The sequence below is a fragment of the Dinoponera quadriceps genome, unplaced genomic scaffold (genome assembly GCF_001313825.1).
Source record: "Dinoponera quadriceps isolate SergipeBrazil2010 unplaced genomic scaffold, ASM131382v1 scaffold3702, whole genome shotgun sequence".
Classification (NCBI taxonomy): Eukaryota; Metazoa; Arthropoda; class Insecta; order Hymenoptera; family Formicidae; genus Dinoponera; species Dinoponera quadriceps.
In genome coordinates, this window is record NW_014557677.1 from 845 (window position 1) to 15,299 (window position 14,455).

Sequence of the window (14,455 nt, forward strand, 5' to 3'; positions counted from 1 at the left end):
TGCATTTTTGACCACAAAAAAACAGACCAAACTAATTTTTACTCCCAATAATAGAAATGACTATACGTTATCAATTATCGTCATTATAATATATAGCTGTCATAAAATTGTTAGAAAATAATATTATCATAGTTAACTCTCTTATTGCATCGTTTTATTTAGCCGAAGTCTCGCTTATTTCGCTCGACATCACACGATAAATCGGAAGGATAATAAAATCGGGGGTTTCAAAAGAATTTGTTATATAANGTGTGAAAAGTACGATCCACATGTGATTTAGCGCACATAACTTTATTTCTATATTATACTGTTAGTCATAGAAGTTTGCATTAATGCTGTGATGGAAAATAGAGAAATTCGTATAATTTACTTATACGAGTTCAATCTTGGTTATACTGCAGCCGAGATAACGCGTAACATTCATACTGCATTTGGTGAAGGTACTGTAAGTTAAAGAACGACGAGACGTTGATTTGAAAAATTTCGTTCTGAGGACACAAACCTCGACAATTTGTCTAGTGGACACGCACCTTCCGTCATTGATGACGTTGTTTTGAAGGAGATGATTGAAACATCCAAGGTTAACAGTCTGAAAGATTGTCAAAAGATTCGAAGTTGATCATTCAACTGCCGTCCGATACTTAAACAAGTTGGGAAAAGTGAAAAAGTTGGATAAATGGGTTCCCCCTGAAATCATAGAGAGAGACAAATTGAGACGTTTGGAGATCTGCATTTCTTTGCAGTTGCGACAGAATACAGATGGAATTTTACACAGGATTGTGACTTGTGATGAAAAATGGGTTTTGTATGACAACCACCGACGTTCTACGCAGTGGTTAAATGCGAATGAGGCTCCAAAATACATTCCAAAATCGAGTCTTCACCCCAAGAAAATGATGATGTCTGTATGGTGGTCTAGCAAAGGTATCGTTCATTATTCATTTACCAAACAAGGTGAGGTTATAAATTCTGATAAGTACTGTCAGGAAATTGCTATCGTGCACCAAAAACTGTGCGCTCAACAGCCAGCATTGGTCAATAGACACGGCATGTTGCTGTTGCACGATAACGCTAAACCACACATTGCAAAACAAACCGTTCAAAAACTCGCCGAATGAACATTGAAGTTCTCCTTCACTCTCCCTATTCTCTAGATCTCTCTTTTGAAAGTAAATCAAATATTTTTGCATTAAGAATTTTTCGAATTATAAAGCTTGAAAGTTGTAATACCGCCGACATTAGCATTACCCAAGATAGGTATAAGTACCCCACGATTCGTTATTCCCATAATATTTGCTATAAACGCTCTCTGCTATATGTGGATGTGTGTGTATCAGCAGAGATAAGGACCCCACAGTTCGTCACTTCCGTAATATTTTTTTACTCCAAACCCTCTTTGCTGTGTGTCTCGGGTAGTGTTAATGCCGGCGGTACTGCAACTTTCAAGCTTTATAACTTGAAAAGTACTTAACGCAAAAATATTTTATTATAGTATTTTGAAAAGCTCTCGAGGTAAACTACAAGAATATGCATTAAAAATAGGAGTTTCTATTTAAGAAATTGAAGATGATCTTCATGTGACCTTTAAAAAGCTATCAAAGGTCAAACCAATAATACCATCCTATACATCCGTCGAAATCAAACAATTTTTGTATGAAACGTTCTGTAAAATGCTGTATTTCTGAGATAGATGTTTGTAACACTTTAATTAACTCACCCTGTATATATATATAAGACATGTACAATAATATATTATAAAAAATAATAATATCACTTCCTCGATGTAGATGACATTTCTTCACTATTTCCATTTTCAGTAAGAAAACAACTTTAAAGAGCCGAAAAAACCGTAATTTAAACGGTTTACCGGTACTTTCATTGTCCAGAAAACCGAAACCGGAACTCGAACTTTTATTAAATATTTTAGTGGACCTGAGCCGAATCTTTATTCAGTCCGAGCCCCTGGTTAGAATAAACTACTTTTATTTGGTTACAACGTCTTGCTTATTGCCTACCGTCCTACACCATCTCCCACCAACAACACCGATCCTTTAAAACTGTCGTGTTCGATCGACGCAGGCACGCCAAAAAAACTATAAGATATACAATTCTGAAGTTTTGCGAAAATATTTATCTATATTTTAATTATCAGGTCAGAAAATCTTTTCGTATTTTAAGTCGTTCTACTTGGCGCGTCTGCATTGAGAGTAAACCTCGAGAGAGAAGAAAAAGGGTGTTTATTTTGAATGCATCTAACCTTGCCGCACAAACTATTGCAAGCGGAGAGCGCCTGTGAGCTATTGTAAGTTATACATTTTGTGATTTAAAAAATCGCAAAATGGAGCTTTCAAAGCAGTAAATTAGGTTGTAATTTTATTATACGAGTTTAAAAGCTGTACGAAAAAAGGCACGAACACGTTTCAGACCCATCGAAATTTGTGTGAAGCTTTCGAACAAGATATGATTATCGTCATGTCAATTTTGGTTTGAAAGGTTTCGAAATGGTGATTTTAACCTGGAGGACGAGCCCACGTCCGAAAGGTCATCAACAAAGAGCGCTTGCGCAGCAAAGTTAAAGAAATTCCGAGTATTACCACTTGCGAGTTCGAGGCAGAATTCAGGGTAACTCACGGAACCATCGTCAACAGCCTCCACCAATTTGGCTTCGTGTAAAAATTGAACAAGCGCCACATGCATTGAGCGAGAGGAACAAGCTTGACCGTATCTCCAAGTGCGTTACGCTGCTCAACCGACATCGCAACAAACTTTTTCTTGATCGATTGATTATGTGCGACAAAAAATGGATCTTCTATGATAATATGGCACGAAAACGAAGTTGATGTGAGGTCGGAAGTCCAACTCAGAGGACTCCAAAGTGGAACATCCACGGGTAGAAGATCATGTTAAGTGTGCGGAATTGTATAATATGAGCTCTTACTAAGAAACCAAACGATCAATACGGACCTCTACTGTCAGTAGTTGGAAAGAGTTCAGACAAAACTCAAGGAATTCCGGCCCCAACTTATTTACTGTAAAGGTTTCCTCTTTCACCAGGACAACGCTCGCTCCTATGTGAGCGCACCCACGTTGAGAAAAATCGGAGAGCTTAATTGGAAACTTCTCGAGCACCCACCATACTCTTCTGACCTCGCATCATCCGACTATCAACTTTTCAGACTCCTATCAAATTCTCTTAACAGAACAAAATTCGACTCGGCGAACAAAGTCCAAAGAGAGTTGGATCCATTCAATGGCGCTACAGCCTAGTGACGGGCCTAGGCTTACTTCTTTCACTCACGTATGCATGTGATGCACATGCAGATTACACACATGCATAGTGTGGTAGACAGCACATTGATCTACCATGCTTAGAGATCCCGGGTTCGATCCCCGACAGAGCCAGAAAATTTTCATACGCTCGTAGCTCCTTTTCGGTAGTCTGGCAAACCCCAAAAATATTCTTGCCAAGAAAACCTCTCTCAAAAATTTACTGTTCGAAACCGACGTTTAACACGTTGACTGCCAACTACGAGATATCTCGTAGGTTGTTTACATGCCCAGGACGCCAACTACGAGTTATCTCGTCGCTTCATTACTTGATTAAATCAAATTGGCTTCTTAGACCAGAATCGTGAAAAGTTCCGTGGCAGTGTTAAACTGTAGGTCCGTATGCGTGTATAAAGAGAGTTGGATCTTCTCTTTAATTCCAGGACTAATGCCTTTTTCAAGGATGGAATTTTCGGACGGAAGCTTGTAGGTCGATTTGAGGAGGTCATTAGATGAGGCGGAGACTATATTGATGATTAAATAAAAGTGCTTTTCGTGAAAAATAATTTTTTCCTTTTTGCATAAAATACGAAAAAACTTTCTGACCAACCTAATATATATATATATATATATACACATATATATAGTAATTTTATACATTATTCTCTTTAATATTGATAAAGTTATAAATAAATCTGTTAACTATGGAACGCGAAAGGATTGGTAACTACGACTCCAGACGTAAGTTTTCAAACCAAAACGGCAAAAAATTATTGAACTATGAACTTGTGGCTACCGTCTTTACCACGATAAAGTCAGTATCTTTGATATTTCGATTTTTTAAGGATTCCGAAAGCTGAAAAAGGAACTGAACTGGTCAAAAATCGATTTTTCTCTTAAGTCGTGACAATTTGTAAAAAGTCAATTTTTATTCTTCATAATGGTGGAAACAATAGACACAAGCTTTACAGCTTAATAATTTTATCGCTGTTCTGGTTTCAGAAGCCTACAACTTCTGGAATCGTGACAACCATACAAGCAAAATTTTCGTTCAATGCTGCACAAAATTATTTATAACTTTATTAATATTGAAAATATGGTGTAGAAAAATTACTGTATATAATTAAAACATAGATAAATATATATAAAACTTCAAAATTGTACGTCTTATAGTGTTTAAAAAAAATTAACATTTTTAAAATTATCCACAAAACATTTAAGATGAAAATATTCCCTATAACATAATAATAAAAGAATAATAAAATAAAGTATTAGATTCTTTCTATTTTAAGCAAAACGAAATAAATTTTCCAAGGACGAAAATATCCTGAAAAAAGATACCCGAGTGCAAATTGCCCGATTGTACTCGATTATTACTTTTCCGAGTCACAGAATATCACGAATACCGTTCGATTAATCCCTCTCGAAAACAAATTTACCTGTGAAGGAAAGAGATCCATTCCAGCATGAACCTTCTTGTGGTCTCGACCCCGCGGGTGTCGGATCCCCAATGCTCGAGCCCGTAATTCGCGTACTTTCGGAGAATATCGAATCTTTCCCCGCTCGATATGTCGATTAGCTTTCTCTCCTTGATTTCCGTGAAGATCCACGGCTTAATCAAGGCACCGCGGCCGATCGTGATGCCTTGGACTGCACCGTAAGTTTCCTTTACTCTCTGGTAATCGTCGAAAGATAAAATATCGCCGTTCCCGAACACGGGCACCGGTCGTGCCGCCAAGGCGCATTTCTCTATGTATTCCCAGTCGGCTAGCTTCGTATATCTTTGCTCACGGGACCTTCCGTGCACCTGAAAAAGAAAACGGTTCTTCATTCAGCGCTAAACACGCGACAAGGACTGCATCGGTCTCCCTGAGAGTCGTATCTTTACTACCTTTTTTCGCATTTTTCAGAGAGCAGCTTTGTTTAATTTTCCGCTGTTCTGGTTTCAATAATTAAAAATATTTCCGGTCAAAATATCATTGAACATCAATAGTACAGCATAACGTATACAAAGTCGAGTCTTTAATAACATCAACATTATTTCAAAGCAATTTTCCTTAAAAAGAAATTCTCTTAACACATTAACGGCGGGCGATCTCGACGAAAGTATGCTAGGTAGCGCGGCGGCCGCCCGCCTCGTTTTTCGGCCTAGAGCGGGCGATATTTTGTGTGATCATAAAAACTTTAAGGTACAGTCGAGCTAAATTGTATTACTACGACTCCCGCCTTTAAGCCGCAGTCGAGCTAAATCGTATTACTACGACTCCCGCCTTTAAGCCGCAGTCGAGATAAATCGTAGTACTACGACTCCTGCCCTTAATGTGTTAACACTAAAACTACCAAAGCGATAAAATGACCGGTTTGTAATTTTTTCTTATAAAAATTACTCTAATTTTTAATGGTGCATTCTCCGATATTAACTGTAATTTTTGTCATAATATGTAAACGAATAAATATTTTCCCTTTGCATACTTATGTATTTATTCAAAAATCTTATTTAAATTGCTCCGATAAAAAGGTACACGTTAATCGTCGGTAGTTTTAACATTAAAATGCTTTCAATTTTCCTCAAATTTTCTATAAAAATAAATTTTTCTAAAAACGATTTTAGACAAAGAATATTTTAAATAATTTTCAATTTTATCTTCTTTAAAAGCAAATTTTACTGGAAAATAAAAAAGTAAAATAAAAACTTCTTGTGTGGAAAACAAATTTTAACTGAAGTTTTGCTTCACGGTGAGGACACAGCCTTCGCGAGGAGACCGACTCCGACAGCGAGAGGTATAAATCCAACAGACTTACTCACAGTAATCATGGACACACCCCACTCGTGAAACTTTGGCATTAAGTTATGCGCAATCGGCCTGTCAATGTAAACCCCGGTCCTAGTCTTAATAGATAAAGGTATGTCCAACACTTGACTGACGGACTTTACTACGGTCTCGAGTACGTTCAACCGATTGAGCATACCGCTGCCGCCGCCCTGCCTGTAAATCAGATCGATCGGACAGCCCAAGTTCAAATCGATATAATCTACGTCGATCTCGCGATTCAGCAGTTGGGCGCATCTGGTCAACACGCCGGGGTTGTTGCCGCACAATTGTACGCCGAACACGTCCTCGCACTCGTGCCTCTTCACCAATGCCCATTCCTCCTGGGCGCCTTTCAGAATCTTTGGCGCCAAAGCCATCTCTCCGCAAGTGATATCAGCGCCATACTCCTTGCAAATCCTGCGAAACGGCAGATTGCCTACAGTCGTCAATGGGCTCAGCAGGATCTTGCTTCTCCAGTCGACCTTCCGCTTCTCCGACCTTCGCAATCTGATCAGGTCGCTATCATCTACAGGTCCGATCCTCGGTTTTGCCGACTCGTGCGACATATCGCAAGCGGATACGTTGCTTCCCGCATTGACACTGTTGCTGTTGTCCGAGGTATCGGTGGTTTCTGTGACCTCCAATTTCGGCTTCTGATACTCAGCTCCCACCTCGCAGATTTCCCCGTTGTCAATCTCGGATCCGGACTTGGAGTATTGTAACTGCATTTTCCTTCTAGACGGATCGTTAGCTTTGATAATCGCCTCCGCTTTGGCAAAATCATACTTGTGCTTGCGCAGTTCGTTTTGCAGGTCCTTGGACAGACGATTCATCGTAGATGGCGAGCGCTTCTTGTGCTCCTCGAATCTCTTCTCGTCGACAATGTTGAAACCGTCTTTGGTCAAATGTCGTAAGCCCATTCTGCACGTAGTTCCTCGTGGGCACTTACCGGTCACGTTGAAGATGTGACACTCCGTGCCGATATCCACCGGTCGTATCTTCAGATATTCTTTACGGTCGTGCAGGAACGCGCAGCGCTGATTCAAACATTTTTTCTCTGGCTCAGCCGTCGTTTGATCTGCGATCCATGGGCACAGACTCAGCTCCCTGGGTGCTTTGAACGGCGGCGGCCTTGCTTTATTTTGACCTCGGAGCTTCTCCTTCTTGTCGTCATGTTTGAATTTTTTAACAGGTGGCTCATCTGATAATGGCGCCTCCACGTTCTCCACATTTGTGCCTAAAAATACCTTCTGCTTATCGGTTTCAGTCAAACGCTTCTCGCTCAACTGTCTCACGTGATCTTCAACAATAAACCTGGAATGTCACATGTGTATTAATTCTAAGATAGCAATAAGCATAATAGGTGTAATAATAAATAATAGATATAACTAGAAATATAAAATAATATAAACCTATAAAAATGTTTCTTTTGTAATATTTAACATAGAAATGAAAGATAATGAGCATCCTTTACAATTGGTCTGTTCTTTTTAGCTAAACTGGCCGTATTAGTTCAAGAAATTTATATACACATTGAAATGTATAAAGTGTACATAGAAGATTCTCCCATTTCAGTATGAATAAATTTCTTGAATTAATGCAACCAGTTCAACTAAAAATTACGGAACAAATGTTAAATATAACATTCCACTTAAACAATCACATGATCACAATAGGAGATAGATAATGAATCTTTTTCTCTAACGTGAACTTGTGAAAAATGAACATTTCTATAAGTTCTGATATTAGAAAATTTTTACCTTTCCCGAGTTCATGCTGGAGAAAAAGATTTATGATCGACTCCAGGAGTTTTCGGAATGAATCAGGTCTAATATTAATTTCAAAATAACAATAAATAATAGCAAAAACTAATAGACATAGCCAGAAATATTGTTAATCTTATAATTGTTTATTAATAAATTTATATTTAATATTAATAAATTTAAGTTAATTAATTAATTAATTAAGTTTATTAATAAACATATGGTGACAAAATAATATAAAACCATGAGAACGTTTCTTGTGTAATATTTAACTCAGAAACTAAAGAAGATAAACGACCTTTGTCATATATTAAATAATATTCTAGTTAAATAGTCATTTACACAATCACAGCGGGAATTTATTGAATATAATCGACAAGAACCATGTGACTGCGTGTTTGAAGGTTAGGTAATAAATAGACATTGGTAATTACACTCTTGAAATGAATTCGAGGCCGAAAAGTTGTCGGAATTCTTACAGTATACCTACTCTTCTTTTATCGAGCATACGCCCTTTTGCTTGTCCTCGCTGAAATCAAACGAACAGTTCTCACATTTTTCACTGCATTCCGCCATTTCGTTCGTACACTTTAATGCAGGTGCAGATCGAGCGAGGTCCATTTACTTATATGTAAAGTCCGTATCAAACGACGGATTGGAAATCGAGATTGAATTGAAATTTGACCAATCAGTGCAAAGTTCACTAAATTTCACTAAACTTGAGGTTTGTTCGTTTTCGCTGCACCGCTGAACTAATGCAATAAGTTGAATTAAGAAAACATATACTTGTCTCGCTTCAACTTATTTCACTAGTTCAGCGGTGCAGCAAAAACGAATAGACCTCTAAGTTTAGTTAACTTTGTATTGATTGGCCAATTCAATTCAATCTCAATCCCCAATCCGTAGTCTGTTACAGGCATAATGGGTCTGATTTCTATTAATTGATTTGTTCTTTTTACCTGCACTGCTGAAATGGTTCAATAAATTAAAGACAAGTTTTATCTCGCACTAACTTATAGTACCAATTCAGCAGTGCAGTTATAAAGAACAGACTAATTGTATTGGCTGCACTAGTTTGCACCAGTTCTCTTTTCCTTTCTTTTCCACCAAATCCCAAGAAAGAGAAGAAAAGAAAACCAGTGCAAATTACTGCAGTCAGCAATGAAAAATAGACCTAGGAGCTCGATTCTTCAATCATTCATAAAGCCCATATCAAACTACAGATTAAGGTTAAGATTGGATTGAAATTTGGCCAATCAGAGCAAAGTTTACTAATTCAACTTTAATGAAGTTTGCTCCAATTGGGTAAATTTCAATCCAAACTCAATCTTAATCTTAGCCTGATACAGACATAACTATTCGTATACGTAAAGCGGGAAACACATACTTCAGCATAGCGCATAAAGTATGACGCATAACGAAGCGAGCCAATCAGAATTCTTCGTTTCCATTGTGAGGATAGAAACATAGAATTCTAATTTATTTGTTGTTTCATGCGTCATGTTAATGCATGCATAATTGTGTTATGCCAAAATATGTGCTTCCCGCTTAACTTATGAGTGACATCCAATGAGTGTATTGCTTTTCAACTGTACTCCAGTAGAGTATAAAATATTAAGCGTAGTATACATTGGACAGTAGGAGTATGTTCATAAGAAGTAAGAAAAAGAAATTGACCAATCATGTTCGAATGTAAAGGGAGTAATCGACTATGATTGGTTAACTTTTTACTCATACTTCTTACAATAAACATATTCCTACTACCCATTGTAGACTACGCTTTATTTTTAGGCCACTTTGATTGGGAAACCAAAAAAAATTCCTAAAAATTTATTGGAAGATCAAAAAAATTCTTAAAACCTTAAAAAACAAGGTTTACATACCTTAAAATAGCAAAAAACAGATAAATCCATATCTCCCAATCACTATCCTGAGGTTAAATGTTGTCCAACTTTTTCCAGACCACCCAAAAAGTATAGGTTAAAAAATCAGGCAAAATCACTTCAAAAAACGAAATTTTATACTCTAAAAAGCCTCAAAAATACTATATCTTGCAACTGGAGGTACAGCCTCGGAAGGGAGCGCGGCTGACCGCGAAAAAGAAAGAAGGACCAAGAACCAGGACTGGGAACTAAGGCGCAAACAAGAGTTTTATTTTCATAATTTTACACGTACAACAGTTTATTTTTTATATTATGGTTACAATATTTTTATTTTTTGTATTTAGTTTATCTTTATATAATTTTACGTTTTATTAAAATGTCTAACCATAAGAAGCGCTCGCGAAGCCGCAAAAGAGAAAGAAGAGTTATTTTTTCGATAACACCGTCAAAAAAATTAACATGATTAGTTCATAAAAAATCCAAAGTCATTTTTCAAATAAAAACCGAAATCAGAAGGGCACTTCCGGTCAACAACATTACGGACCCCAGTCGACAAAAAAGAAAGGTTAGGCCATCCCAGCGACTGGCTCCGGTCGGCTATAAGGAACGAGGTTATGTGAACCCGACCAACAGGCGCCAGCCGAATGGGAAGAGAAAAATGCGCGTGCGCAAGACCCACGTGGGTCCAAGGTGATTGGCCAAAACCAGCAGCGAGAAAAAGTATTGGCGGAGACCGGCGACGACTGGGCGAAGCCCCCGATGGGCGAAAGCGATTGGCCAAGACAAACAACGTATGAGGTAATATCGCGAAGAGAGATCACGTTCAAAATCATAGAAGAAGCAAGTGCGACTGTTCTACGCGGACGCTGGAGGTGAAAGGACGCAAAGGTGAAGGAGCCCGGAACTGCGTCAACTAACGAGAAGAGGGATCCCCGAGAAACAGCTACACGGGGAGATCGCCAGAAAGGACGGCCTGGTGCAAAACCGCTAGCGGAGGCCCAGGAGACGTGGGAGAACGACCGGTCGCCGCTGCGACGGTAAGTGGTTCATAAATGTGCCACAGTTCTTCTTTCGGAAACCCCGCGTCGGAAACCCGAGACGTCGCCCGTGTGAGAAACGCGGATCGCGACGTAAGTACCCAAGGTCGGAAAATTTCATCTGGAAGTGAAATCGTCGTCGGCAGGATCAAAGGGGCGGCCAACAAGTTAAACGATCCGTACTGCGTAGTCTTGTTGAGCGCACCCGATCTTGTCAGAACTTGCTAGCGGCAAGAGGTGCATTGTCCTGGTGCAAGATTCACGACTTGTTTTTCCACAACTCCGGCCGTTTCTTACGAACTCGCTCTCGCAGTGTTGCCAAAACTTTCAAATAGTAAGTTTGGTTTACAGTTTGACCTTCTAGAAATCTATTCAGTCATCACGATGCCGTTGATGTCGAAAAAAACGATTAGCATGGCTTTAAATTTTGATTTCGACATCCTTGCTTTTTTTATTCTTGGGGATGCAGGAGTTTTCCAGTGCATGGATTGCCNAATTGCGTTTCGGGGAGGGGACATCACAAAATTTTTATATGTTATTTACAAATCGGAGACAGAAATTTGGTGAAGACTTCGCTTCCTTCGGAATGGAACTTAAAAGGTTAGCGCGTTTGGCCTATCCTGAATGCCCCTTTCCGGTTCGAGACAAAATTTCTTGCGCGCAATTTGTTTTGGCGATTTCGGATGGTTTTGTTAAGAGAACATTACAATTGGAGGGAATAACTTCTCTGGTTTCAGCGATTGAGAGGGCTAAGGCTGTTAAAGTTATTCAGGAAGAGAATTTTGGAAAAGGGAGGGAAAGGAATTTTTACGGTAATGTCAGACAATTTTCTTCCAGTCAGAGAAATTTTATTAACAAAAATTTTGAAATAAGAAAACCGGAAATAAGTAGAGGGGAAATTTCAAGCCGAATTTGAATTTGAAAAAATCGGGGAATTCGATAAAGGAGTGTTGGCAATGTGGAAAATCGGGATATTTTAGGGCGGAATGTCCGGCATTAGGGTTGGAGGGTCAGGAAAATTAAGTCTTGCCGAATGGAACGAGGACGGTTTGGCAAAAAGAGAAGAGTCCCCGGTTTATTATAAGTTAAATCGTGTTTTTAGTAATGCTTTCTGCTTTAAAGGAAAGCTTGATGATAAGCTTTGTAATTTTAAGATTGATACAGGCTCAGACGTTTCTGTTGTTAGTAGCAAATTTGTGGAAACTTCAAAAGAAGTTTTTCCAATTGGAAGTCGTCGTTTAATTTATCGAACTGGAGAAATGGTTCCGGTACAGTTCGGAACAAATATGAGAGTAAATCTGGGAAAGTGTTCTATAGATTTGTTTTTGTTTATTGTTGACATGAAAGAGGATTGCCTTTTGGGAGATTTCTTGTCATCTGTTAATTTGAAATCTTGTCTTCGTTCAGTTTTAGAAGTTTCTCAGTGTGACAATGATAAAAATGATTTTGTGTATGCTCAAATTAAGAAGAGAAATGTTGTTCCTTCGTTTTTGTTGGAGTTATTTGAACGAGATTCAATAAATTTGAATTCTTCTCAAAAGGTGTCTTTCGCTGAATTATTGTTTGAATTTCAGGATATTTTCTCTGAATAGATTGTGGCTGGAAATTGTGATGTTTTGGAACATGAAATTAAACTTGACGATCTTCGGCCTATTAAGCAAGTTCCTCGCCGAGTTTCTTTTCATTTGCGGTCTGATGCGGACAGGATTATTAATGAAATGAAAGAGAAGGGAGTTATTGAAGAATCTCAAAGTCCTTGGGTATCTCCTGCAGTTTTGGTGAGAAATAAAGATGGTTCAATTCGCTTTTGTGTTGATTTTAGGAAATTTAATTTAGTTACAATAAAGGACTCATTTCCTATTCCGCGTATTGATGACACGATCGATCAATTGTCGGGGAATTCTTGGTTCTCAACTTTGGATTTGAAAAGTGGTTATTGGCAAGTTAAATTACGTCCTAAAGAAAGGGAAAAGACAGCTTTTTCAATTGGGAAAGGTTTATGGCAATTTACAGTTTTGCCTTTTGGATTGTGTAATGCTCCGGCTACCTTTCAAAGACTTATGGAGCAAGTTTTGCAAAAGTTTTTGTATAAATTTTGTTTAGTTTATTTAGATGATGTGATAATTTATGGTAAGACTTTTGAAAGTATGATTGAACGCTTAAAGGCTGTTTTTCTGCAATTAAGGTCCGTTTATTTAAAATTGAATCCTAAGAAATGCGTTCTTCTTGGAAATTCCGTTAAGTTTTTGGGCCATATTATTTCAAATGAAGGGATTTCGAAGGATCCAGAAAAAATTTCTGCTGTTTCGGATTGGCCGATACCTCAAACTAAAAAACCGCTTCGTAGTTTTCTTGGATCTTGTTCTTATTACCGGAAATTTGTAAAAGATTTTTCTTTGATTGCAAAGCCTTTATTTGTTTTTACTGAAAATCAATCGAAATTTATTTGGTCTTCTCTATGTCAAGAAGCTTTTGAAAAATTAAAACAATCTTTGATTGCTTCTACAATATTGTCTTTTCCCTTGGAGCATGGGTAACTTATCCTTCGTACTGACGCATCGAATTTTGGTATCGGTGCCGTTCTATCTCAGTTTCAGGAAGATCGAGAGAAAGTCATTGCTTATTTTAGTCGGGTTTTAAATAAATCTGAAAGAAATTATTGTACTACTCGTCGGGAATTATTGGCTATAATAGAATCGATTAAATCTTTTCATCATTATTTGTATGGTCGGAAGTTTTTGATTCGTACGGATTATGCTTCTCTTAAGTGGATTATGTCTTTTAAGGATTTGGAAGGCCAATTGGCGCGTTGGATGGAAAGATTGCAGCAATATAATTTTGAAATTTGTTATCGAAGAGGTTTATTGCATAGTAATACTGATGGCTTATCAAGACGCCCTTGTGCTGCAGATAATTGCAAGTATTGTTCTAAGATTGAGATAGGTAGTGAGGAGAAAAATGAAGTTTCTTCTGGAGGTTTGTCTTCTAAAATTTATTTGTCTTATTGGGATAGTTTGGTTATTAAGGATGGTGTTTTATATAAGAAATGGGAAGCTGGAATTTAAAATCTAGTTTCTTGCAAGTTATTGTTAATAGTTCTCGCGTGAAACAAATTTTAATTGAGGCTCATGATTCTCCTTCTGGTAGTCATTTTGGGATAAACAAGACTTTGGAGAAAGTTCGTAAATGTTTTTATTGGGCCACATGTAAAAGAGATGTTAAGAATTGGGTTAGGTCTTGTAAAGTGTGTGTTTCTAAAAGAAGTCCTTCAGATAAAGGGAAATCTCCTTTACAAATTTATAATGTTGGTGCTCCTTTTGAACGTCTTCAGATGAACATTTTGGGTCCATTACCTTTAACTTCTTCTGGGAATAAGTATTTGTTAGTCATTATAGATTGTTTTACAAAGTGGGTAGAAGTTTTTCCTTTGAAGAATATTAGAGCTTCTACACTTGCTGAAGTTTTTATTAATGAAGTAGTTTCTCGACATGGTGTTCCTTTGGAATTGCATACAGATCAAGGAAGGAATTTTGAATCGAAATTGTTTTTGGAGCTTTCGAGATTTTACGAAAACAAGGACTACTGCTTTTCATACGCAGTCTGATGGACAAGTTGAACGTCAACATTAGACGATATTACAGTATCTGTCCAAATTTATTTCTGAAAATCAAAAGGATTGGGATCGTTGTATT

The 14,455-nt window shown here is 37.8% G+C and overlaps 1 protein-coding gene across 3 annotated transcripts; it reads right to left on the reverse strand.

Moving 5' to 3' along the window:
* Positions 1-285: 285 nt before the first annotated feature.
* Positions 286-8,436, reverse strand: LOC106749383 (tRNA-dihydrouridine(47) synthase [NAD(P)(+)]-like). Of its 3 annotated transcripts, XR_001374853.1 has the most exons (5): positions 8,334-8,436; positions 6,074-7,394; positions 4,707-5,074; positions 531-687; positions 286-443 (listed from the first exon to the last, which is right to left on the reverse strand). XR_001374853.1 is itself a non-coding variant. In XM_014628769.1 (4 exons), exons 1-4 carry the CDS (start codon positions 8,417-8,419, stop codon positions 642-644), a joined length of 1,821 nt encoding a protein of 606 aa, XP_014484255.1. In that variant the 5' UTR covers positions 8,420-8,436; the 3' UTR covers positions 286-641. The 3 variants fall into 3 exon arrangements, 2 of the variants coding, with proteins under 2 accessions (XP_014484255.1, XP_014484256.1); XM_014628769.1 differs by having other exon boundaries at positions 286-687; XM_014628770.1 differs by lacking the exons at positions 286-443; positions 531-687 and having other exon boundaries at positions 4,960-5,074; positions 6,070-7,394.
* Positions 8,437-14,455: the final 6,019 nt, after the last annotated feature.

What these genes read in the sequence shown, in the direction of transcription:
- LOC106749383 (XM_014628769.1), bottom strand. Translation starts at nt 8,419, where the DNA reads ATGGCGGAATGCAGTGAAAAATGTGAGAACTGTTCGTTTGATTTCAGC. An exon ending in GTATGCTCGATAAAAGAAGA is followed by an intron (nt 7,395 to 8,333) that starts GTAGGTATACTG and finishes GTGACATTCCAG; the next exon opens with GTTTATTGTTGAAGATCACG. An exon ending in GGGGTGTGTCCATGATTACT is followed by an intron (nt 5,075 to 6,073) that starts GTGAGTAAGTCT and finishes TTTCTTTTTCAG; the next exon opens with GTGCACGGAAGGTCCCGTGA.